The following is a 23,385-nucleotide window of genomic DNA, read 5'->3' on the forward strand; positions in this document are numbered from 1 at the left end:
TTTTGGAATATGCTCAGCAGCTTAGATATGAACAAAACATAATTTTTTTAAGTTAGCATACAGGGCTGGAGAGATGGCTCAGCAGTTAAAAATCACCTGCTTTACAAAGCCTGATGGCCTGGGTTTGATTCCCCAGTACACTCATAAAGCCAGATACACAAAATGGCACATGTGTCTGGAGCTCATTTGCAGTGGCAAGAACCCCTGGTATGCCCGTACTCACTTCTTTCTCTGCTTGCAGATAAATAAATAAATAAATAAAGGTAGCATGCAAAATGATGGGCATGGCATTTTTATACCTACTTTGTTCCCTGCCAACTGCCATTCTTTGTCCCCTTGCCTCTTCAGTGGGTATTTTTTCAAAGTTACTCGTGTACATCTGTGCACACACAATAAAGGTAGCATGCAAAATGATGGGCATGGCATTTTTATACCTACTTTGTTCCCTGCCAACTGCCATTCTTTGTCCCCTTGCCTCTTCAGTGGGTATTTTTTCAAAGTTACTCGTGTACATCTGTGCACACACACATTAGGCACAGTTGCTCACGCACCCCAGAGTCTCTTCCAGTGCAAATAAGCTCCACACACACGTGCCTCCCTTGCATCTGGCTTTATGTGAGTGCTGGGAATTGAATCCAGGCTGGCAGGCTTTGCAAGCAAGCTCCTTTGACTGAAGTATCTCCCAGTCCCTCAGTGGTTTGTGTTTTTTTTTTTTTTTTTTGAGGTAGGGTTTTTTCCAAGGTATCCTCTTGCCTAGGCTGACCTGGAATTCACTATGTAGTCACAGGGTGGCCTTGAACTCACAGCACTCCTCCTACCTCTGCTTCCCAAGTACTGGGATTAAAGGCATATGCCATCATTCCTGGTCCTCAGTGGATATTTTTAAAAAGTATTTATTTGAGAGAGAGTGAGAGAGAGAGAGCAAGAGAGTGAGCAAGTATGGGTGTGGCAGGGCTCCTTTCCACTGCAAAGGAACTCCAGACAAATATGCTACTTTGTGCATCAGCTTTATATGAGTACTGGGGAACTGAACTTTAGCAAGTAGACTTTGCAAGCAAGTACCTATATACCCAGTGAGCCATTTCTCCAGCCCCTCAGTGGGAATTTTTAAGAGATGATTACTGTAAAAAAATATTGCTTTAAAAGTGATAACTTCAACTTTATTGCTATAACTGGAAGCAGGTGCAGTAATCCCTAATATCTGGTTGCTCAGTAGTTCAATAAATGTTTGCTTACAGTTGGTTTGCTCAAGTGAGGATCTAGTTAAGGCCCATGTATGCACTACACAGCATGTTCTTAGATCTCTTTTGTCTACACAGATCCCTCTTTCCTCCTCCCTTTCCCTTCCCATGTATAGGGAAAACCAGATTATGCTAAAGATTTTACCACCATTGGATTTTTTAAAAATTAGTATTATTATTTTTTAATTTGAGATAGAGAAAGAGGGAGAGAGCAAGAAAGAGAATGGGCACACCAGGGCCTCTAGCCACTGCAGAAAAACTAGACGCATGCTGTACCTTGTATATCTGGCTTATGTGGGACCTGGAGAATCGAACCTATGTCCTTAGGCGTTGCAGACAAGTGCTTAACCACTAATCCATCTCTTCAGCCCCCACCATGGGATTTCTAACACATCTCTCTGCGTCTTTCAGTTTCCATATATTGTTAATTAGAGCCAGAGGCCTGCCCAGACCCAGGGCTGACTTTAGGGTTTGGGAGGAACGCGGTTTCTTAGGGGTGGTGGGAGAGGTGCTCTGTTCTTCCTGTCGCGTCGTATCTGGAGCTGCAGCATGCCTGTGTTTTCTCAGGACATTGGGGTTGATATTAGGCGTGCCGACCTGGCTCCCTCGTATCAGCTCCTGCCTCGTGCTCTGGACAGCTAGTCACAATCTAGCTCTATTGACTTACTCAGGGACTATTAATGTTTTAAACATAAAATTACAGTAAGTAATTTTGAAATCTGCCCTTAGCTTGACTAGCAGGGACCAGCAAGAAGACAATGTAGGGTTAGGAAAATCTTTCTCGGAAGAACAAGTACTTAACTCACCATTGCTGTGGTCCCTGGGGAAGGACTGCCACAATTAGCTGGGGAGAAACTTGCATGTGTTCTGGGATCATGGTGTGGGACCGGTGCCCATGTGGCACAGGGTGCGCCCCGTGGCGGACATGAGGGTGCCTAGTTGTCCGGTACATGGTGTGGTCAGTCGGGGTAGCAGGGCAGGGCTGCTTGTGAACTGACAATGCTTTCTGGGTTATTGGAAGCGAACAGCATCGCGCTGGCTTCTGGTGGACATGGAGGGATGTTGAATGTGAACAAGGCTGGGAAGGGAGGCTGCGTGAGGCTCAGTGCTTTGGCAGGGATGGGAGACTCTTAGTGTGCTGGAGACTTCTTGACCAACAACAGCCGGACTGGCTTCATCCGGCACTGACCCTCTAAGAGAGGCTTGTCTGCAGGACGGCCATGCCTCGGGCCTAGGAACTTGCTTGGCTCATGGGCGTTTCTTGCATGGTTCTAGAAGTCGACCGTTCTTCCATGTAGTTACCGCCTCTCTGCTTTTAAGCAAACGCCAATAAAGACGTGTAGCACACAGAACAGTCCTTAGGTCAGAAATGCGCATCCAGGTGAGCTGCCTTGAAGCAAACACGCCACGTAACTACCGCCTGCTTAGGTGCCCGCTGCCGTCAGCCCCCTTCTAGTCTCTGCCCTCACCCCAGGGGATCGCTGTGCTGCACCAGACAGTGCAGGTGCCCTTGTCTCCTAGTTTCATAGAAATTCAAGCTATGTCATGGAAAATGTTAATAAAAATTAAAAAAAAAAAAAAGAAATTCAAGCTATATAGTACAGCTGCGGGTCCTGTTGTGTTTCGGGTATTCATTTGAAGCCATTTACACTTAACGTGCATTTGAATCCTGTAATATGCAAGTTCATGCTTCAAAACATGTATTTACAACTTTAAAATTAATTTGAGTTTTTTCTCCCTAAAATAGAAGATCAAAAATAGGAAACCGGCTGGGCGTTGAGGCTCACACCTTTAATCCCAGCACTCAGGAGGCAGAGGTAGGAGGATGGCTGAAACTTTGAGGCCATCCTGAGACTACATAGTGAATTCCAGGTCAGCCTGGGCTAGAGAGAGACCCTACCTCCAAAAACCAAAAATAAAGAAAGAAAGGAAGGGAGGGGGGGGGAGGGAGGGAGGGAGGAAGGAAGGAAGGAAGGAAGGAAGGAAGGAAGGAAGGAAGGAAGGAAGGAAGGAAGGAAGAAAGGAAGGAAGGAAGGAAATAGGCTAGAGAGATTGCTCCGTAATTAAGGCACTTGTCTGCAAAGCCTAAGGATTTGGGTTTGATTCCCCAGCACCCACTTAAAGCCAGATGTACAAAGTGGTGCATGCATTTGGAGTCCCTTTGCAGTAGCCTGAGGCCCTAGTGCACCCATCTCTCTCCCTTGTTCTCTCTCTCTCTCTCACGAATGATTAAGTAAATAATTTTTTTTTTTTCAAAAAAGGAAGCCAGACTGGAGAGATGGCTTACTGGTTAAGGTGCTTGCCTGCAAAACCTAAAGACCCAGGTTCGATTCCCCAGTATACATGTCAGCCAGATGTACAAGGTGACACATGCATCTGCAGTTTGTTTGCAATGACTGGAGGCCCTGGCATGCCCATTCTCATTCTATCTCTCTCCTGTCTCTCTCTGCTGGCAAATAAATAAATATTAAAATTAAAAAGGAAGCTAAGGGTTTCCTAGTATGTCTTGGCTTTCTTTAAAGGGGTCAGTGGGTCGTCTTCTGAAGAGAGCTGCAGCAGGGAATCGTGGTCGGCTTTAGACCGTTGGCGCTCTACAGTGAAGCAGGGCTGAGAGGCACCTGGGCCACCCTATATTCTCTAGTAATCAATACAAGCTCTTCACAGGGTGGCTTTCAGGATGTTTTATTTTATTGTAATTTCCACAAGGATGGCTTGCTCAGGGAAAATAAAACAAAAAACAAAACAACAGGTGTTTTGTTGTTGTTTTTGTGTGTGTGTGCAGGAGTCGCTGGCTCAGGATTCCCCTTCGACTTTGGGCGGAACCCCTACAAGGGAAGGCGCCCTTTGAGAGACATCATTGGGTCATACAAAAACCGTCACAGCAGTGGTGACCCTTCAAGTGAGGGCAAGCCGGCCTCGGACATGCAGCTGCAGGTGCAGAGCCAGCAGGAGGAGCTGGATCGGCTCAAGAAAGACCTGGCCAGCCAGAAGGTAACCGCTCCCTTCCAGCCTCAGCCTCGTCCCGCCTCCGCAGACCAGCGACCAAGGAGGAACGAGACCTTTGAATCTGCAAGGAGGGGGAAGGTCCCTTGCAGGAGGTGGCAGGACAGTCTCTGCACCCTCACCCACTCCTGTCCACGGCTGACTGGAGACAGGCGTCAGCTCAGGGTCTCTCTGATGTCTGATAACAAGGGGTTTCCACATCCTCTGAGGCAGCAGTTGCTTTCTGAGCTGATCAGACCTAATTTTACCTAATTGCTCAGAAGTTCAGTGAATCTTAAAGCACAGTTTTTTCCCTTTCCTTTCATGTTTTTTGCATATGTGTAGGGGAGATGTGTGTGCAGGTATTTGCAAGTATGCTTGGAGAGTAGAGGTTGACATTGAGTGTCTTATTCTACTGCTTTCCATGGTACTGTTAAAAAATATTAAAGTTAGCCGGGTGTGGTGGCGCACGCCTTTAATCCCAGCACTCGGGAGGCAGAGGTAGGAGGATCGCCGTGAGTTCAAGGCCACCCTGAGACTCCATAGTGAACTCCAGGTCAGCCTGGGCTAGAGTGAGACCCTACCTCAAAAAAAAAAAAAAAATTAAAATTGTTTATTTATTCATGAGCAAAGACAAAGTGTAGGTGTGCCAGGGCCTCTTGCTACTATAGATGAACTCCAGATGCGTGTGCCATTGTGTGCATCTGGCTTTACGTGAGTATTGGGTAATTGATCCTGGGCCAGCAGGCATTGCAGGAAAGCACCTTTAACTGCTGAGCCATCTCTTCAGCCCCATGTTACTCTTGGAGGCAGGATCTCTTACCGAACCTGGGGCTCATCTATTCAGCTAGACTAGCTAGCCTGAGAGCCCCAGGGTTTCCCTGACTGCCCTCCCCAGTGCACCTCCACACCCGACATCTTATGTGGGTGCTGGGGATCCAGATGGTCCAGCCCCCCTCCTTTTTAAAAATGTCTTAATGTAATTTATTTATTAGAAAGAGGCAGGTACAGGCAGAGAGAGAGAGAGAATGGCCACGCCAGGGCCTCCAGCCACTGCAAAGGGACTCCAGATGCGTGCGCCCCCTTGTGCATCTGGCTAATGTGGGTCCTGGGGAATCAAACCTGGGTCCTTAGCCTTTGCAGGCAAGCGCCTTAACTGCTAGGCCATCTCTCCAGCCCACCCACCCCCCATATTTTTTTTCACTCTGTAGCTCACTCAGGCTGGCCTGGAACTCTCTTGATCCTCCTGCTTCAGGGCTGGGATTACAGGCGTGTGCCACCATGCCACACGTGGCCTCGCAGAATCTTTGGCACCACAGGATGTGTGCCGGGAATCATCATTAATTACACGTGCACATCCATTATTTCCCGTTTCCTATTATTGTTCTCCTCCAGCAGTATTTGTGGAGTGAGAAAAAAAATTTTTTTTCCTCTCTATTTTTGAGATCTTTCTAGAGGAAGTTCAGTATAAAAGTGTTTCCAGTAAGGTTTCTTTTTGCATTTCCTCAGCAATGACCCCATGTAACACTGTCTTGATTTCTGCTTTTCCTGCCCTCCTTCCTCCCGCTTTCGTCCTTCACCCCACCCTCCCCTCGGCTCCCAGGAGCTTGTGCGGCTGCTCCAGCAGACAGTCCGGTCCTCCCAATACGATAAGTATTTCACAGGCCATCAGATGGGCCAGGGCGTCCCCGGGGACACTCTGGAGCTTCTGCACCAGAAGGACGGTCAGATTCTGGGCCTCAGCAGCCAGCTGGAGCGCTTCAGCCTGGAGAAGGAGAGTCTCCAGCAGGAAGTGAGGGCGCTGAAGAGCAAGGTGGGCGAGCTCAGCGAGCAGCTGGGCATGCTGATGGAGACCATCCAAGCCAAGGACGAAGTCATCATCAAGCTCAGCGCGTGCGAGGGCAGCGTGTCTTCACCCACCTCGGGGCCCACCTCTCCCCCGCTCACCCCAGGCAGCAGGGACCAGCTGGAGCTGGACAGGCTGAAAGTAAGTGCAGGCTGTGGGCTGGGTGTCAGGACCGAGATCCCAAACTCAGCCAATGTTCAGCGACACCCGGGAGATACTGGCCCCATGATCTAGGTGGCAGAGCGGCTGTGCCATTTGTGACAAATATAATAGGACTTATAGTCAATTATTAGCATTCTTAGGTGTTTTCCTTGGAAAATGAAACAATCCAGTGCTGTTGCTATTACTTAGAATGGTTTCAGATCTTTCCCTCCCTTGCTTTTGGGTAGCTAAAATCTCCCTTTCTATTTACCCTTCCCCCACACTTAGGACTTCACTATGTCTTGAATCATAAGAAGGCTGTCAGTTGATCCTTTGTGTACATATATGAATGTGCCCACAAACAACTTGCCCAGGCCTGGGGCAGGGAGATTGTCCCCGGTAGCCACTGTGTAATGCTGGTGGGGTGGTGGACCCCAGCTCCCGGGAGGCCTGAAAGGACAGAGCTACCCTCCAGCCCCTCCTGGGAGAGCCCGGGAGAAGGAGGCTGATCCCTGAGCAGCGGGGAACCTGGGATGATGGCGGCAGATGAGGGAGCAGGAGTGTCCATGGTCACGCTGCGGGAGACAAGGGCGCTCAGTAGAGAAGCTGGTCCAGGCCACTGTCACAAGGCCATGGAGAAGACCACAACCCTGTTGCCACCAATTCCTGACACTACTGGTGAGGTCTTGTGTGGGTGAGGAGGTTGGGTGGAGCCCAGCTGATCTCCCCTAGGCCCCAAACAACTCTGTGGCCACTAGTTCCAAAACCTCTCCACTTGGCCACTGCCTCCTTGCAAACAGTGTGGCCCGGGGGGAGTTTGGGTTGTAACTGGAGAGCTGAGCAGGGCCGCCGCTGAGGTCATTTCTGAATGCCACTTTATGAACTCTAGCTCCTTTCCCTCACTGCCACTGAGTTGAATGAGGGAACGATGGGCAGCCTGGGGACTTTGGAGTTAAAAACACTGAGACAGTGTCGGCATTGTTGGGATGGGTGGATGTCTCCTGGAGTGACAGCCTCTCAGTAATGACACCCATTGGATGCACAAGACCAGCGGGATTTATTTGAGACAAACCCAAACAACAAAACCACTCTTTCATCATTTCATACTTACGTCCTCTATGAAACAGCCATTATCATTATTTTTGTTTTATGAGAGAGACAGAATTGGCCTGCCAGAGCCTCCAGCCACCGCAATCAAACTCCAGACACGTGCTCGGCCCTGTGCCTGCATCACCTTGTGTGTCTGCTTTCCTTGGGGTCTGGGAAGTTAAACATGGGCTCTTAGGCGTCACAGGCCAAGCATGTTAACCACTAAGCCATCTCTCAGGCTTTTTTTGGGTTTTCGAGGTAGGGTCTCACTGTAGCCCAGGCTGACCTGTAATTCACTATGAATTCTCAGGGTGGCCTCCAACTCACAACAATCCCTCTACCTCTGCCTCCCGAGTGCTTGGAAAAGTTGTGCACCACCACACTTGGCTAATATTTATTTACTTGCAAGTAGAGGAAGGGAAGGAGAAAGGGAGGGAAAATATGGGCATGCCAGGGCCTCTTGCCACCACTAACGAGCTCCGCCACTTTATGCATCTCACTTTATGTGGATGCTAAGGAATCGAAGCCAGGCCGTCAGGCTGTGTAAGCGTCTTTCACTGCTGAACTGTCTCTCCAGCCCTTATTCATATTATGCTTGAGACAAAGTCTCACATTGTAGCTCAGGATGACCTTGAACTTGAGCCTAAGCTGGTCTCAAACTCGAGGCAGTCCTTCTGCCTCAGCCTCCTGAATGTTGGAACTATGGGTATGAACCGCCGTGCCAGGCTGCCCTTTTTCTGAAGAGGTCTTCCTGTTGCCCGTAGAAGCTGGTTGTGTTTGTATCCACAACCTTGCGTGTTGCCGACCCTTGCCGGGCATCCCGTGAGTCATACACGGATGTAGATGTTGTAGGCACGTTTTGTCGTGTAGCGTGGGCTTTCCAGATCATGGTGAGCTGTGCGTGGTAGTGGAGAAGTGCATGGTGCGTGTTTCCTTAGGGAGGGGAGCCCGAGTATGAGCGTGGGCCACGTGGCTGCAGAGACCGTGCAGCGCCCTGACAGACCGCTCACTGTCCCCCCTCTTCCTTGTGTCGCTGGGTGGTTTTGAATGAGTCATGAGGTTCTTTTACCCCCAACATTTCTCAACATTGTCAAGGCCGTGGCTTGGAAGTCCACTTAATGAAGCTAAGTGGGGACACCATGAAGGTGTAGGAGGTCGTTAGGTGCGTTCCTGGTGGGACGGGCATCCTGCCTGGGTCAGGCCCTCATGTTCTCTGACATTGCTGTGCCCGGGGCCAGTAGTGGAGGTGGCATCCGTCCTTCTAAGTGCAGAAGGCAGCCGTACGTAATCCATGTTCCTTCTGCAGAGACCCTGAAAGAAGTGAACAGGCTTGAGAGGAACAGAGGACAGGCTCCCCACACAGGGAGTTTAACGTGTTTTCTCATTGTCCATTCTTGACTCTGGTTGAAGAGGAGCTATTGGTTTCTCCTTTGACCCAAAGGTTAAAAGATTGAAATGGAGGGCTGGAGAGATGGCTTAGCGGTTAAGCACTTGCCTGTGAAGCCTAAGGACCCCGGTTCGAGGCTCGCTTCCCCAGGTCCCACGTTAGCCAGATGCACAAGGGGGCGCACGCGTCTGGAGTTTGTTTGCAGAGGCTGGAAGCCCTGGCGCGCCCATTCTCTCTCTCTCCCTCTATCTGTCTTTCTCTCTGTCTGTTGCTTTCAAATAAAAATTTAAAAAAATTAAATATATTAAAAAAAGATTGAAATGGAAAAAAAGAATGTGTTTTTCGTACATAAACAAATGTATTATGTATTTTTTATATAAAAGCAATAGATACATAGACTTGAAACTTTTTTATTCTAAACATACTTCTTTTTTTATTATTGCTGTTACTAGCCATCCACACACACACACATAAATTTTTTTTGTTGGCCTTTTTTTTTTTTTCCAAGGTAAGGTCTCACTGTAGCTAAGGGTGACCTGGAATTCACTATATAGGCTCAGGGTGACGTTGAACTCATGGCGATCCTCCTACCTCTGCATCCCAAGGGCTGGGATTAAAGGTGTGCGCCACCACACCTGGCAGCACACACATACCATTTAAAAAAAAAAAAAAGATTTGTGATCTTTCAGAATGTTTTTGTGTGTATGTGGTCTAATGCTTGGTTACTGGTTTTTGTAGTATTCTGAGATGGGGACAAAATACCGGGCATAGGATTTTTACCACCTTAAAGAATATTCATTTATTTATTACTTGAGAGACAGAGAGAAAGAGACAGAGTGGGTGTGGGTATGCCAGGGCCTCCTGCCAGTACAAACAAATTCCAGAGGCATATGCCGCTTTGTGCATCTGGCTTTCCATGGGTACTGGGAAATCGAATCCAGCCTGTCGGGCTTTGCAAGCAAATGCCTGTAGACAGTCTCTCCAGCCCTATCGAGCAACTTTATTTTACCCATGCTTCCTTGTAGGCCTTTTCAGTGTTGACCACGTCTCCCATTTTTTAAGTAGGTGGATGCTTGTGGTGTCTCATTCAGCGTTGCGGCGTAAGGGCTCTCTGCATTGGGAGCACTGGCGATCTCAGAATTGTCCTCCTCTGACTTGCCGTCTGCCCTGCGTGCAGCTCTCCTTCCGCAGGGTTTTAGCTGTTCATCCTGCCTGGTGCCAGCAGCCTTTGTGCTGGGCACATGATCCACAGCCCGGGCCCTCCTAGAAGCCAGTTTAGCTTAGAAAGCACACACGTGGAGGCGGCATCTCAGCGGCCATCAGTGCCGGCCAGGAAGGGGCTGTGGCCCCGCGTGGGTGGAGGTTTGCTCCGAGCTCCAGCCTCAAGGCCAGGCTGGGAGCGTGGGGACGGCTAAAGGCTGTGTGCGCCTCTGGGCCTGGAGTCCTCACTGGCAGATGTGATGATTGTGATCCTCACGCACATTCTTAAGAAAACATCCCTGAGGCGGGTGGCCAGGGTTTGGAGAGACTGCAGCGCAGGTCCCAGGCTAACGGGTACATAGCTGCTGCTGACCCACTTCACGTCCTTCGGCTTCCGCCCCTCGCGCTTGTACATTGTCCCTCCCAGCCCACCCTCCTTGGGCTGGCCTGCCTTTTAGCGATGGGCTTATTTGCTGTGTCCAAATACGGTGTTTTTAAGATGGAGGAGAAAGAAGAACCCCATGATTTGGGCCAGAAAAGGAATTTTTTTTTCTTATTTTGGTTTTCCAAGGTAGAGTCTCACTCTAGCTCAGGCTGGCCTGGAATTCACTATGTAGTCTCAGGGTGGCCTCGAACTCATGGCGATCCTCCTACCTCTGCCTCCTGAGTGCTGGGATTAAATGCGCCACCACACCCAGCTCCCAGAAAAGGAAATTTCTAGACCCTCTCCTGGGTTGGACATTTGTCATTTTGAGTACTGGCCTTCCTGAGGCTGACAGGATGTGGTGCGGGTGCGGGTTGGGTGCAGGTAGGAGTGGAAGTGTGGCAAAGATGGAGGTGACGGTCAAGTGCCCAGGACCCAGAAGCTTGCTTCCCAGCCCAGCGTTTAGTGATGGTTAGCCTCTCCAGCCCAGTTCTTTACCTGCAAGACAGATGATAAGAATGGCTCCCTGAGAAGACTCGTGAGGGAAAAGTGCGGTCAGTCTCTCACGTGGCTAGCACTGAGCATTTGTGACCCCTTAGCCAGTACTCCACAGAAGTGAGTGATTAAAGGGAAGCTGTTGGAACATTTTTTAGCTTTTTCTGCATTTTATGGGGAAACTGTATGCCCTCAAGGTAGTTTCAAGTCTGGAGAAATAATTAGAAATGGTTAGGGGCAGGGGAAGGACATAATCTACTGAAGACCAACTTTATAAGGAGCAGTGAAAAATTGCCACTTAGTTCGAGTTAGTCTCTTTACTTAGAAGCTTCTGTTCTTTTTTTTTTTTAAATTTATTTATTTATTTATTTATTTATTTGAGAGCGACAGACACAGAGAGAAAGACAGATAGAGGGGGAGAGAGAGAATGGGCGCGCCAGGGCTTCCAGCCTCTGCAAACGAACTCCAGACGCGTGCACCCCCTTGTGCATCTGGCTAACGTGGGACCTGGGGAACCGAGCCTCAAACCGGGGTCCTTAGGCTTCACAGGCAAGCGCTTAACCGCTAAGCCATCTCTCCAGCCCCAGAAGCTTCTGTTCTAAAAAGAAGTCTGTAAGCTTTATTTCCAGAGCATTTTGCATTAAATTTTCTTCCCTACTTCCCAGCCTCCTCTTCCTCCCCCTTTCTCGTTGTGAGCTCCTTTATCTATTTACTTGTTTGTCTTATTTATTGCTCAAAGTCTCCAGAGCTGAAGCCAAGATAGACACCTATTTCGGCCACACCTGGGCTTGAGCTTGGTAGAACTTGTCTCCAATGTTCTCTTAAAGTCAAAGTAAGCATGGTAGAAGTTAACATCTGGCCAATGACGTGAAGGGCCCATTGTGTGCATTGTACCTGGGTGGGGACGTCCTAGGCTAGGCAAGTGCTTTTCCACTGAGCTACTCTATTCCTATTGTACTTTTCTCCCAGGTTTCTCACAATTTTGAAACTTCCCAATGTGTAAAAGTTGAAGAGCATGCCCTCTCAGGTACCTGACACATCGTAGGTTGTAGGTATTATAACTTACCTGGCGTGCCTGTGTGTAGGATGTGCGGTGTGACATGTGTGTGGTATGGACACACGTACGTGCAGGCATGGAGGCGGGGGGGGGGGTGGAATGGCGGATTTCTTCCTCTGTCACTCATCTGTGTATTTCTTGAAACCAAGTCACTGAACCCAGAGCTGTAGTTTCCACAAGTCCCATCAACTCCTGTTTCTGCTTCCCATTCCCCACAGGGCTTGGAGTACAGGCGTGTGTGGCCATACCCAGCTGTTTACATAGGTGCTTGGGAATCAAACTCAAGCAGTCTCTGGCCCTCTGAGGCCTTCATAGTTGCATATCAAATCCTCCTAACTGCTGAGCCATCTCTCTAGCCTGGTATTGTGAAATATAATTCTTAAGAGCTTTTGCGCATGTAGCCTTTTAAGTAAAAATGGGAACTTATGGAAAATATATTCAGATTCTCTGGTTTGAAAACATGTAAGGTATTGCTTTTTTATGTCAACTTACTGAGTATGAATTGTTACATAGATTTAGAGAATACAACCTGTTTATTTCTCCAGTCATCCATTGAGGAAAAATTGCTACTATTAAGTAAATATTTTTCTGTCTTCTTCATTATACCTCGTTTCTTCTGCTGCCACAAGTAGCCAAAAAGAACAATCAGAAAGTCCCTGTTAACATCTCCTAGCTCCTTAGAACTTGCCCTGATTTAGCAGACCTAGTTGGTGAGGCAGAAAGATGTTCATTGCAGAGGATAATTGCAATACACAGCCAGTATGAACTGAACTTTTTCCCCAACAGGATAATCTACAGGGGTACAAAACCCAAAATAAATTTCTAAATAAGGAAATTTTGGAACTCTCAGCTCTACGAAGAAATGCAGAAAGGAGAGAGAGGGAGCTGATGGCCAAGGTGGGTCAGGATGGCATTTCATTATCTGGTGGGAGGGAAGGCTAGGGAACTGCGTAGAAATGGCTGTGCTCTTGGACAGGTCAGCCACCGTGTTTGGAGAAATACGGCTATGAATATCAAAATATATGTCAACTGCATGCAGTGCATTTTCATTCATGAGGACAAGTACTGCTAGATGTGGCTCGACCATACTGTTGCAGTCAGGTTCTCATTGCTGGCAGAAATCACCCAGCCAAGAGCAGCTTGTGAGAAAAAAGAGGCTTCTTTTGGCTCACAGGTTTGAGGGGGGAGCTCCACGATGGCAGGAGAAAACGATGGCATGAGCAAAGGGTGGACATCACTCCCTGGCCAACACAATAAGGTGGACCACAGGAACAGGAGAGTGTGCCAAACACTGGCATGAGGAAACTGGCTATAACACCCATGAGCCCACCCCCAACAATGCACTCCCTCCAGAAGGCATTAATTCCCAAATCTCCCTCAGCTGGGAACCTAGCATTCAGAACACCTAAGTTTATGGGGGACACTTGAATCAAACCACCACACGTATATATTCAGAGAAAATTCCGCTGCATTTTCAGAGAAAAAGTATAAAGTCTCCCAAATTAAATTTATGTGGATTCTTATTTGTACTATTGAATTTAATATCTTTAAAATGGGGCTGGTAAGAATAATGCCTCCTCTGTTGGTTTGAGAGTTAGTCACAGTTATGTCTGGAAAGGTCTTTGAATGAGTTATAATCATACGACACTTGCCCACAGCTGTTACATGCCTTATACATATTTTATGAACAGACCTTAAGCTGTACTCCCGAACTTCATTCCTACATGTTTTCTAGGGTGAAGTTGATTTGTCTGATCAGGTGACAGATGGGCGCCAGCCAGGGGTCATAGTGTCTTCTTAAAGTTGGCTTAGGATGGGGTGGCCACTCCTTCCTAGCCCATGTGCCAAGTGGTGCCAGCTTGACCCCAGCTCATGACCCATTTTTCATGGCTTACTCCAACCCTGTCCAAAGGTAATGCTTGTATTGGCTTTGATAATCAGTACCACTTCGGTGCCAAGCTCTCAGAAGGAAGAGGGCAGCCAAAACAGACCATCTTGAACATACCCATGCCATACGTTAATCCCTTGTCAGTGTTGCAACCTATGGCTAGCTCATATCTTTTTTACAAAAACATTTTTTTTTATTTGAGAGAGAGAAAGAAAGAGGCAGGTAGAGAGAGAAAGAGAAAATGGACACTCTAGGGCCTTTAGCCACTGCAAATGAACTCCAGATGCTCATGCCACCTTGTGCATCTGGCTTATAGAGGGCCTGGGGAATTGAACCTGGTTCCTTAGGTTTCCCAGGCAAGTGCCTTAACTGCTAAGCCATCTTTCAAGCCCTAGCTCATATCTTAATAGTGTGGGGCTTGTTACTCATTGGTTGCCTGAAGTACCTAAGGGTTGCTTTTCTGGTGTCTCTGAATGGTGGTCACCCCTACTTTCTCTGCAGTATTCTAGCCTGGAAGCCAAGCTCTGCCAGATAGAAAGTAAATACTTAATATTGCTTCAAGAAATGAAGACTCCAGTTTGCTCCGAAGAGCAGGGCCCTGCCCGGGATGTCATAGCCCAGTTGCTGGAGGATGCACTGCAGGTGGAAAGCCAAGAGCAGCCGGAGCAAGCATTCATTAAACCGCATCTGGTCAGGTAAGGGTGCTACTGTCTGTTGGGGGCAGTCCGCCCATTTATGACGTTCCCTTTTCCAATAACAGTAGCTCTTCATGGAGTAATTTACACTGCTCTGTGTGTCTTACTCGATGCTCAGGACAGCTGCTGTCAGGTCGGCAAAGGGATCAGCATTCTCCCACAGTCATCAAGTCATAGAGCTGGGAGTGAGCCGAGGCCTGTGGATTGCAAGGCCTTGCCAGAGTAGCCAGCTTTCCAAGGAATGGGCACCCTGTGTTGAGGCACAGCCTCACCTGGGGATTTGCAAGCAAAGAGGCCTGTAGGTGGGGGAAGTGTCTTCAATAATCGGTCCCACTGAGGACCTGGTACAAGCTATGGGCACACCTCAAATGTACTGAGACACACACGCAAATGAGTGCACTTAATTTTACGGGAAATAATAGACTGTAGAAATCCGTAATGGATTTGGGGTTAAGAGGCCATATAATATATCAGATAGATAGATAGATAGATAGATAGATAGATAGATAGATAGATAGATAGATAGATAGATGAAGATATTTAAGATAGGGAGGCACAAACAAAGAGGGGATGGGATGGGTATGCCAGGACCTCTTGCTGCTAAAACAAACACCAGACGCATGTGCCACTTTTTGTATCTGGCTTCACGTAGGAACTAGGGAATTTAACCCTGGCTGGCAGACTTTGCAAGCAAGCATCTTTAGCCACTGGGCCATTTCCCTAGCCCCTGTTTTCTCAAAAACTGAGACTGGGATATGTTGGAGCTAGGAGAGATCTGCAGGTTTGCTTTCTGCAATCTCCTCTCTTCTTGTACCTTGCCCTTGCTTACTGCGGTTTTCCTTGCTGCTCCCACCCTACACACACACCCCATCCCCTTCATTACTCACCAAACCCAGGCAGAGCCGGGTTCCCTTTGGCACGCTCTCCCACCTCCCTGAGCTCACGGCAACTGCCCGTGCTGTGCGGTCGACCCAGATGGCGGAAATACACCACTGTGATTAGAATTTGCTTCTCAAGGTGTGCTGGGTGCAGGACCTGTGCCCAGTGGTTCACACGCAGAACTGGCTGCATGCTCAGTGGGGCTGTGAGGAATTGGGGTTGGGAGGTGCTTTCACTTGTCGCCAGTCACACAGCTTGGGAGTGTTGTAAATAGGGCTTTCCCCGGGGAGCCAGATGTTCACATCCAAGGGCACCGTCTTCACCCACGCGCCTCTTTTGTTCACAGCAGTCGCTGACCGCCGTGAGCTAGTCTGGGGGCGCAGTGTGTGTGTGTGTGTGTGTGTGTAGGGAGCGTTCTCGTGACCTGCTTCATAGAGCGTCATGGACCAACCACAGTGTCCTTGTTCCTTCCGCTCACGGGGGGGGCACTTAGAATCTTTCTTCGTCCTTGTTACAAAGAGCGATGCAGTGGCCATTGTATTACACGTGCCCCTGTGCCCAAGAGAGTTTCTACAGGGAGTAGAATAGAAATGGGATTCCTTACCTGTCAGTAATACACAGTTAGATTTGATTTCCAATGTGTTTTGTATAGTTTTGCACTCGCTGTATCAATGCTTCTGTACTAGTTCTTAATGCTGCCATATGCACAAGTTCTCACAAACTTAATGGCTTCAAACAACCCGAATTCCTTTCATACAGTAGATCATACAGAAGATCAGCAGGCTTAGTCAAGGTCTGGGCTCTTTTCTGGGTGTTCATTCCCTTCATCCTTCAAGATGCTGAGAGAATGTAGTTCCTGGAAGACCTACGTCTATCCCTGTTTCCTCACTGGCAGTCAGCTGAAGCAATTCCCAGCTTCTAGAGGCCACCTGTGTGTCACAGCCCATGACCTCCCCTCCCATCTCCAACATGGCAGCAGCTGGTCCAGCCCCTGCCCAAGTGCCAGCTCTCTTGAGTCTTCCATCATACTTCTGATCTTTTCATTCCTTCTCTGCTTTGGCAGGCTCATGTGGCTGTCAGGTTCCTCAGGAACCCAGACAGTCTCATCTTCAGTGCTGTGACCTTATTGTCATCTCTGATAGTCCTTTGCCGTATAATATCACACAGAGATCCTTTTCCCAGAGATTGGGAATGACTGGGGGGGAGGGGGCATCATCCTGCCGAAGTTTTAGTTCCTGTTCATACTAACACCTTACCAATATCTTCTTCCTTGTCATTTTACCTTTTAAAGTGATACCTTTTGTCCAGGTGTGTGGTGCATACCTGTAATCCTAGCTACTTGGGAGTCTAAGGCAGAAGGATCGCAGGGACCAACCTGAGCAACGTAGCAAGAATCTTGTCTGCCGGTCTGTCTCTTTCTCTGTCAGTCAGTCAGTAAATAGCTTTTGAAGTATGAAGTTGTTCCATGTATATGTATAATATATAAATATATAAACATGTATATTGATATAGCCATATACAAGCAGCTCCCTTTTTTTTTTTTTTTCCTTTTCTTTGTTTTCTTTTTCAGAGACGGAGTCTTGCTGAATTTACCCAGGCTTAACTTGAACTCAATATCCTCCTGCCTCAGCCTTTCAAGTACTGGGTTGTAGGTGTCTTATTTTTGTAATACTGCCTGTATTTCCTTCTGTGTTTTTCACATTTAGGGTTCTAAGCCATCTATCTGGAATTGACTTTTTTCCCTCTGTATGGTGTCAAGAACAGATCTCATTTTATTTTTTTCCCCATACCGCAGCCTCGTTTGAAATGTCTGGTCTTGCATCAAGCTGTCAAGTCTAAATGGGGCGATTTCCAGGCTCTCTGTACCTTTTGCTAAAACCGTGCCACTTTTGTCTTCTCTTTTTATTTCTCAACAGCGAGTATGATATTTATGGGTTTAGGACTGTCCCCGATGATGATGAGGAGGAGAAGTTGGTCGCCAGGGTGCGTGCACTGGACCTGAAGACTCTCTACCTCACAGAAAACCAGGAAGTCTCCACTGGAGTCAAGTGGGAAAACTATTTCGCGAGCACAATGAACAGGGAGATGGTGTGCTCACCGGAGCTAAAGAACCTGATCCGCGCGGGCATTCCGCACGAGCACCGCTCCAAGGTGTGGAAGTGGTGCGTGGACCTCCACACGAGGAAGTTCAAGGACAGCACTGAGCCGGGCTACTTCCAGGCCTTGCTTCAGAAGGCTCTGGAGAAGCAGAACCCGGCCTCCAAGCAGATTGAGCTGGACCTGCTGCGGACTCTACCCAACAACAAGCATTATGCCTGCCCCGCCTCCGAGGGCATACAGAAGCTGCGCAGCGTCCTGCTGGCCTTCTCCTGGCGGAACCCCGATATTGGCTACTGCCAAGGCTTAAACAGGTGGGTGGCGGCCACAGGACACTCCCACCTGCCATCCAGAGAACTGCTAGGCACCAGCCACTGCCCGGCTCCTCCCTCCCTCCTGGGTAAGAAAAGCCAGTATTTGGCTGGAGGGATGGCTTAGCGGTTAAGGCATTTGCCTGCAAAGCCAAAGGACCCAGGTTCGATTCCCCAGGACCCACGTTAGCCAGATGCGCAAGGGGGCGCAAGTGTCTGGCGTTCGTTTGTAGTGGCTGGAGGCCCTGGCGCGCCCATTCATTCTCTTTCTTTCTCCGTCTCTTCACCTTTCTCTGTCAAATAAATAAATAAATAAAAATTGTCAGGGTTAAGACAGGAAGGAGGGAAGGAAGTCTGGCCAGTATTTGAAAGGAAAAAAAGGACAATGACAAGAAAGTTTTCTGTTTTGTTTTGGAAACAGGGTCTCATGAATCCAAGATGGGCTATGTAATTGAGGATGACCTTGAACTCCTGATCCTCTTGCCATTATAGGGCTGAGAGATCAAGTTTTGAGTTTTTTCTTTTTTTAAGGTAGGATCTTGCTCTAACCCAGGCTGACCCGGAATTAGTCGCAGATTGGCCTCAGACTCACAGTAATCCTCCTGCCTCTGCCTCCTGAGTGCTGGGATTAAGGGCGTGCACCACCGTGCCTGGTGAGCTTTGAAGTTTTAAATTTATTTGCATGTGTGCTTGTGTGCCTATGTGCGTGCGGTGTATAAACTCCAGACGCATGTACCATTTTTGCCTCTGGCTTTATATGGGTGCTGGGGAATTGAACCTGGACCATCAGGCCTTACAAGTAGTTTCCTTTCGCTGCTGAGCCACCTAAAGTCCCACTGATGTGACAGCCCCAGCTACAGAATACGTCAGGGAAGTGAGATGCTTTCAGAAGGAAGGAGTGGGAGCACCTGAGTCCGAAGCAGAATATACTCTTGACACAAGTAAGCTCTGCTTCAATCCCTAGTACGGAGATGAACACAAAAGTCAAGTTCACTTGAAACAGCCGGCCGTGGTGGCACCCACTCCCAGCACTTGGGAGGCAGAGGTAGGAGGATTGCCGTGAGTTCAAGGCCACCCTGAGACTACAAAGTGAGTTCCAGGTCAGCCTGGGCTAGAGTGAAACCCTACCTCAAAAAAAAAAAAAAAAAATCTCTTAAAATAGTTGGAGTGCCAGTTCTTATTCCTTATTATTTAGGTCAGAAGGTTTGATTGCAGTAGTCAATAATACACACAGTTAAAACCTTGTGTCCATCTTTGTTTTTATATGATACTGAATAATTGGTTCTAAGGCTGATTGAAACTCAGTCTTTTTAAGACTTTGAAGGACCTTACCTTGCTTTCCTTTAGACTAGAATTTTTTTTTTTTTAATGAGAGAGAGAATTGGCATACCAGGACCTCTAGCCACTGCAATTGAACTCCAGACATTTGCGCCACCTTGTGTGCATGCATGACCCTGCACGTGTCAGCTTGTGCATCTGGCTTACGTGGGAACTGGGGAATTGAACATGGGTCTTTTGGCTTTGCAGGCAAGTGCCTTAACCACTAAGCTATCTCTCCAGCCCTAGACTAGAATATTTTATAAGTCTTATATACTTTCCTGCTTCCATAAGCAGAGAACACTTAGTGCCTCTCACCTTTTGTTAGTGATCCAGACTTGTCATCCTGGGCTGTGCTGGCCAAGGTGAGGCCTCTCAAGGTACCAAGGTCTGCTGTCTCCTAGGCTCCTCCCAGCACCAGATGCTGGGTGTTTAAACAACCTCTTCCTCTTCCCCTCCTCCCTTTAAAAATTTTTTTTTCCGAGGTAGGTTCTCACTCTGGCCCAGGCTGACCTGGAATTCACTATATTGTATTTGGCTGGCCTCAGGTTCACAGTGCTCCTCCTCCCTCTGCCTCCTACGTGCTGGGATTAAATCAGACCTGCTTATTTACCACATGTCTCCACCTACCTAGCCCATATACTTTCAGTGTTTTCTGCTTCCTGATGGCACTGTGATTTGTGCATTCATTCGTATTCCTTGCTGGCTGGTCATAGTAGGTAGCCAGACTGGTTGGAATGATAAAGACTGAAAATGCTGGGCTGGAGACATGGCTTAGCAATTAAGGTACTTGCCTGTGAAGCCTAATTACCCAGGTTCGACTCTCCAGGTCCCACGTAAGCCAGATGCACATGGTGGCATGTGTGTTTGAAGGTTGTTTGCAGTGATTAGAGGCCCTGGTATGCCCATATTCATTCTCTCTCTCTCTCTGTCTGTCTCTAATAAGAAAACAAATGAACGAATAAATAAGTAAATAATAAATAAAAAGAATGAAGATGCTGCGGGCGTGATGACGCACACCTTTAACCCTGACTTTAATCCTAGAGAAGCTAAGGTAGGATTGCCTGAGTTCCTGAGATCAGGGCTGACCTGGAGCTACAGAGGGATTTCCAGGTCAGCCTGGGCTCGCATGAGAGAACAAGAATAAAAAGGATGAAGGTGGCTGTGCTAGGGGATGACTCTGGATAAGAGTGCCTGCCTAGCATGCATGAGGCCCTGGGTTCCGTTTCCCTAGCCTGCAGAAAAGAAAAATCAAGAGTGAGGATGTTAGTGTGTACTGAGCAGTCAAGGGCAGCCATGAGCTTGAGCTTAGAATACCGACATTCACTCTGGCTGCCTTTCTGCCCCGATCTGGGTCATGCGCTGACCCCTAGTGAAGCTTGTATGTGTCTGAAGTGAGAGTATTTGGGGAGCAAAGGTTGTAAACTGGACTGATAGACAAAGCCAGCTGGCCTGCAGGAACCCATGGTCTCTGAGACAGTGAGGACTGTCTGCCCTTGGAAAGCTAAAATGACTTCAGCAGCTCTTAAGCTGTCTCCATTAGACACAAACCCTCAAGTAGGGCACTGCCTGAAACAGTCTGATGTGTTTTATTTTTATTTTTTATTTATTTATTTATTTTTTTTTTTTTTTTGAGGTAGGGTCTCACTCTAGCCCAGGCTGACCTGGAATTCACTATGTAGTCTCAGGCTGGTCTTGAGCTCATGGCAATCCTCCTACCTCTGCCTCCCGAGTGCTGGCATTAAAGGCGTACACCACCATGCCTGGCAAGTCTGGTGTTTTTAAATTATTTTTAAATTTTTAAAATGTTATTTTGTTTATTTATTTGAGAGAGAGTTGGAGGGTGGAGAGAGAATGGACATTCCAGGGCCTCTAGCCACTGCAAAGGAACTCCACACACATGCACCCTCTTGTGTGTCTGGCTTACGTAGGTCATGGGGAATCAAACCTGGGTCCTTAGGCTTCACAGGCAAGTGCCTTAACCACCGACCCATCTCTCTAGCCCTTTTTAAATATTTTATTTTATTTTTATTTTTGGTTTTTCGAGGTAGGGTCTCATTAGCTCAGGCTGACCTGGAATTCACAGTGTAGCAGTCTCAGGTTGGCTCAAACTCACACTGATCCCTCCTACCTCTGCCTCCCAAATGCTGGGATTAAAGGTGTGAGCCACCACACCGGGTTCTGAATATTTTATTTTTATTTTTAATATTTCAGTCAGTTTTTCTTAAACCTTATTAGTTGCACATTGTCTACCTAATTGTAAGCTTGCTAAAAGCTCAAAACCTCCTTGAGGAGGACTCGAGAGTTCCTGGTGAATGTTCGGTATCACCCTCACTTGTCCGGCATTACCCACGGGCAGTCCTCCGGGTAACCATCTGCACCCCTCCTCTGAAGTTTAACTGTTGGTGGGATTTTTGTTCTTCAGGGTCCTTGATACAGGTCTGTGCCTTCAGAAACCCTGAATGTCAGCTAGAGAACCTTAACTTTTCAAAATGGTTCCACCTCATCATTTTAGCATCACTTTATTTAAGAGATGTCCTGAAAGTCTCTTGATTTGGACTTAACCTTCTCCTGACATCCTTGGCGCTGTGGATTTGGTTTCTATGCTTTCAGGAACTCTTTTTTTTTTTTTTTTTTTATAAAGAAGAAGTCAAAGTTTTTTTTTAATTATTTATTTATTTATTTATTTGAGAGCAACAGACACAGAGAGAAAGACAGATAGAGGGAGAGAGAGAGAGAGAATGGGCGCGCCAGGGTTTCCAGCCACTGCAAACGAACTCCAGACGCGTGCGCCCCCTTGTGCATCTGGCTAACGTGGGACCTGGGGAACCGAGCCTCGAACTGGGGTCCTTAGGCTTCACAGGCAAGCGCTTAACCATTAAGCCATCTCTCCAGCCCAGGAACTCTTTTTTTTATTTGTTTGTTTATTTGTTTTTCCCCCCTCCAGCCACTGTAATTGAACTCCAGATGTGTGTGCCACCTAGTGTACTTGCATCACCCTGTGTCTGGCTTTAGTGGGTCCTGGAGAATCGAACCTGGGTCCTTAGGCTTTGCAGGCAAGCGCTTTAACTGCTAAGCCATCTTTCCAGCCCAGGTTTTATTTTTTAGAAATAAAAGGATTTGTTGGAACTTCTTGAGCCATGAACTCAAAGAATTATCCACATTAGCAAGATGACATAGTGAAAACACTTCTTATGAGTCTGGTCAACCATAGGGAAGTGATTTCATCTTTGAACAAAAACCAAGTGACTGGGTCGGAGGAATGTGGCTCAGCATCTCAGATCTTAGGAGGTTCTCACTTGCTCAGGAACACTCACTATTTTGTTTTTGGTGCTTTGGGTTTTTTTTTTTTTTTTTTTTCCCCCAAAGGTAGGGTCTTACTCTAACGCAGGCTGATCTGGAATGTACTCTGTAGTCTCAGGCTGGCCTTGAGATCACAGTGATCCTCCCACATTTGCCTCCCGAATGCTGGGATTACAAATGTGTGCCATCATGCCCAGCTTTTTCACGTACTGTTTTTCATTGGAGGACTGGGAATTGCTCGGTCATGTGAATGAAAACGGCCTCAGTGAATGTCTTGGTGAAGGCAGGTGGCGCTGACCTTGCTCTGCGCTTGCTTCCAGGTTGGTGGCGGTGGCCCTCCTCTACTTGGAACAAGAAGATGCCTTCTGGTGTCTGGTCACCATCGTGGAAGTCTTCATGCCTCGAGACTATTACACAAAGACTCTTTTAGGATCCCAGGTATTTTGGAAATTCTGTGCCTAGTCACCGGCTTGTAGAACTGCAGCTGGGAGGGAGTTCGCCCTGTGAGGGAGGCTTTGTCTCTGGCTGCTCTCTGCAGATGGCAAGGCGCAGCTCCGAGCCTGGCCGACCAATCTCTGAGCGCCCGGGTTGGCTCTTCAGCTCACTAGACGCCACCAGCAAGACAGCCCAGTCTTGGACATCTGGGGCCAAGTTCACTGCCTTGTGCTCTGTCTCCCTTGGGCACAGACCTCCTTGATGTGCCATTGTAAACAGGGGTGCTGGAAGAGCCTGGTGTGTTAGGTCAGGTCCAGCAGGCAGAAGGAAAGGTGCTTGTGGGGGCCAAGGAGCTGCCCAAGGGGGCAGGGGAAGGAAGGAGGGATGGGAAGAGTCCTGAGCCAATGGAAGACTCCAGAGCCAGTGGGAGCCTCCAGCTGATAGAGGAACCGCAGGAGCAGTGACCTCAGTGCCACTCACTGCTGCTGGGAACGGATAGTGAGGGACCCTGAGGAGCAGCGGCAGGACTGGTAGTCACCTACGTAAGAGGGTCTGAGTGGCACCTGTCCCGCTCTGTCAAGATCCCGGTGAGCTGAGC

General features: G+C 48.0%; 1 protein-coding gene across 2 annotated transcripts in view; it reads left to right on the plus strand.

Annotated features, from left to right (window-relative positions):
* The window catches only part of Tbc1d2b (TBC1 domain family member 2B), a 113,538-nt gene that overhangs the window by 70,949 nt on the left and 19,204 nt on the right, over positions 1-23,385 (plus strand). For both annotated transcript variants that reach the window (XM_004660380.2, XM_045160293.1), the window contains exons 5-10: positions 4,024-4,232; positions 5,827-6,210; positions 12,649-12,759; positions 14,252-14,445; positions 17,241-17,735; positions 22,673-22,790. In XM_004660380.2, coding sequence (XP_004660437.2) covers positions 4,024-4,232; positions 5,827-6,210; positions 12,649-12,759; positions 14,252-14,445; positions 17,241-17,735; positions 22,673-22,790 — 1,511 coding nt within the window. The remainder of the gene's footprint in view (positions 1-4,023; positions 4,233-5,826; positions 6,211-12,648; positions 12,760-14,251; positions 14,446-17,240; positions 17,736-22,672; positions 22,791-23,385) is intronic.

The sequence above is a fragment of the Jaculus jaculus genome, chromosome 10, assembly GCF_020740685.1.
Source record: "Jaculus jaculus isolate mJacJac1 chromosome 10, mJacJac1.mat.Y.cur, whole genome shotgun sequence".
NCBI classification, from domain to species: Eukaryota; Metazoa; Chordata; class Mammalia; order Rodentia; family Dipodidae; genus Jaculus; species Jaculus jaculus.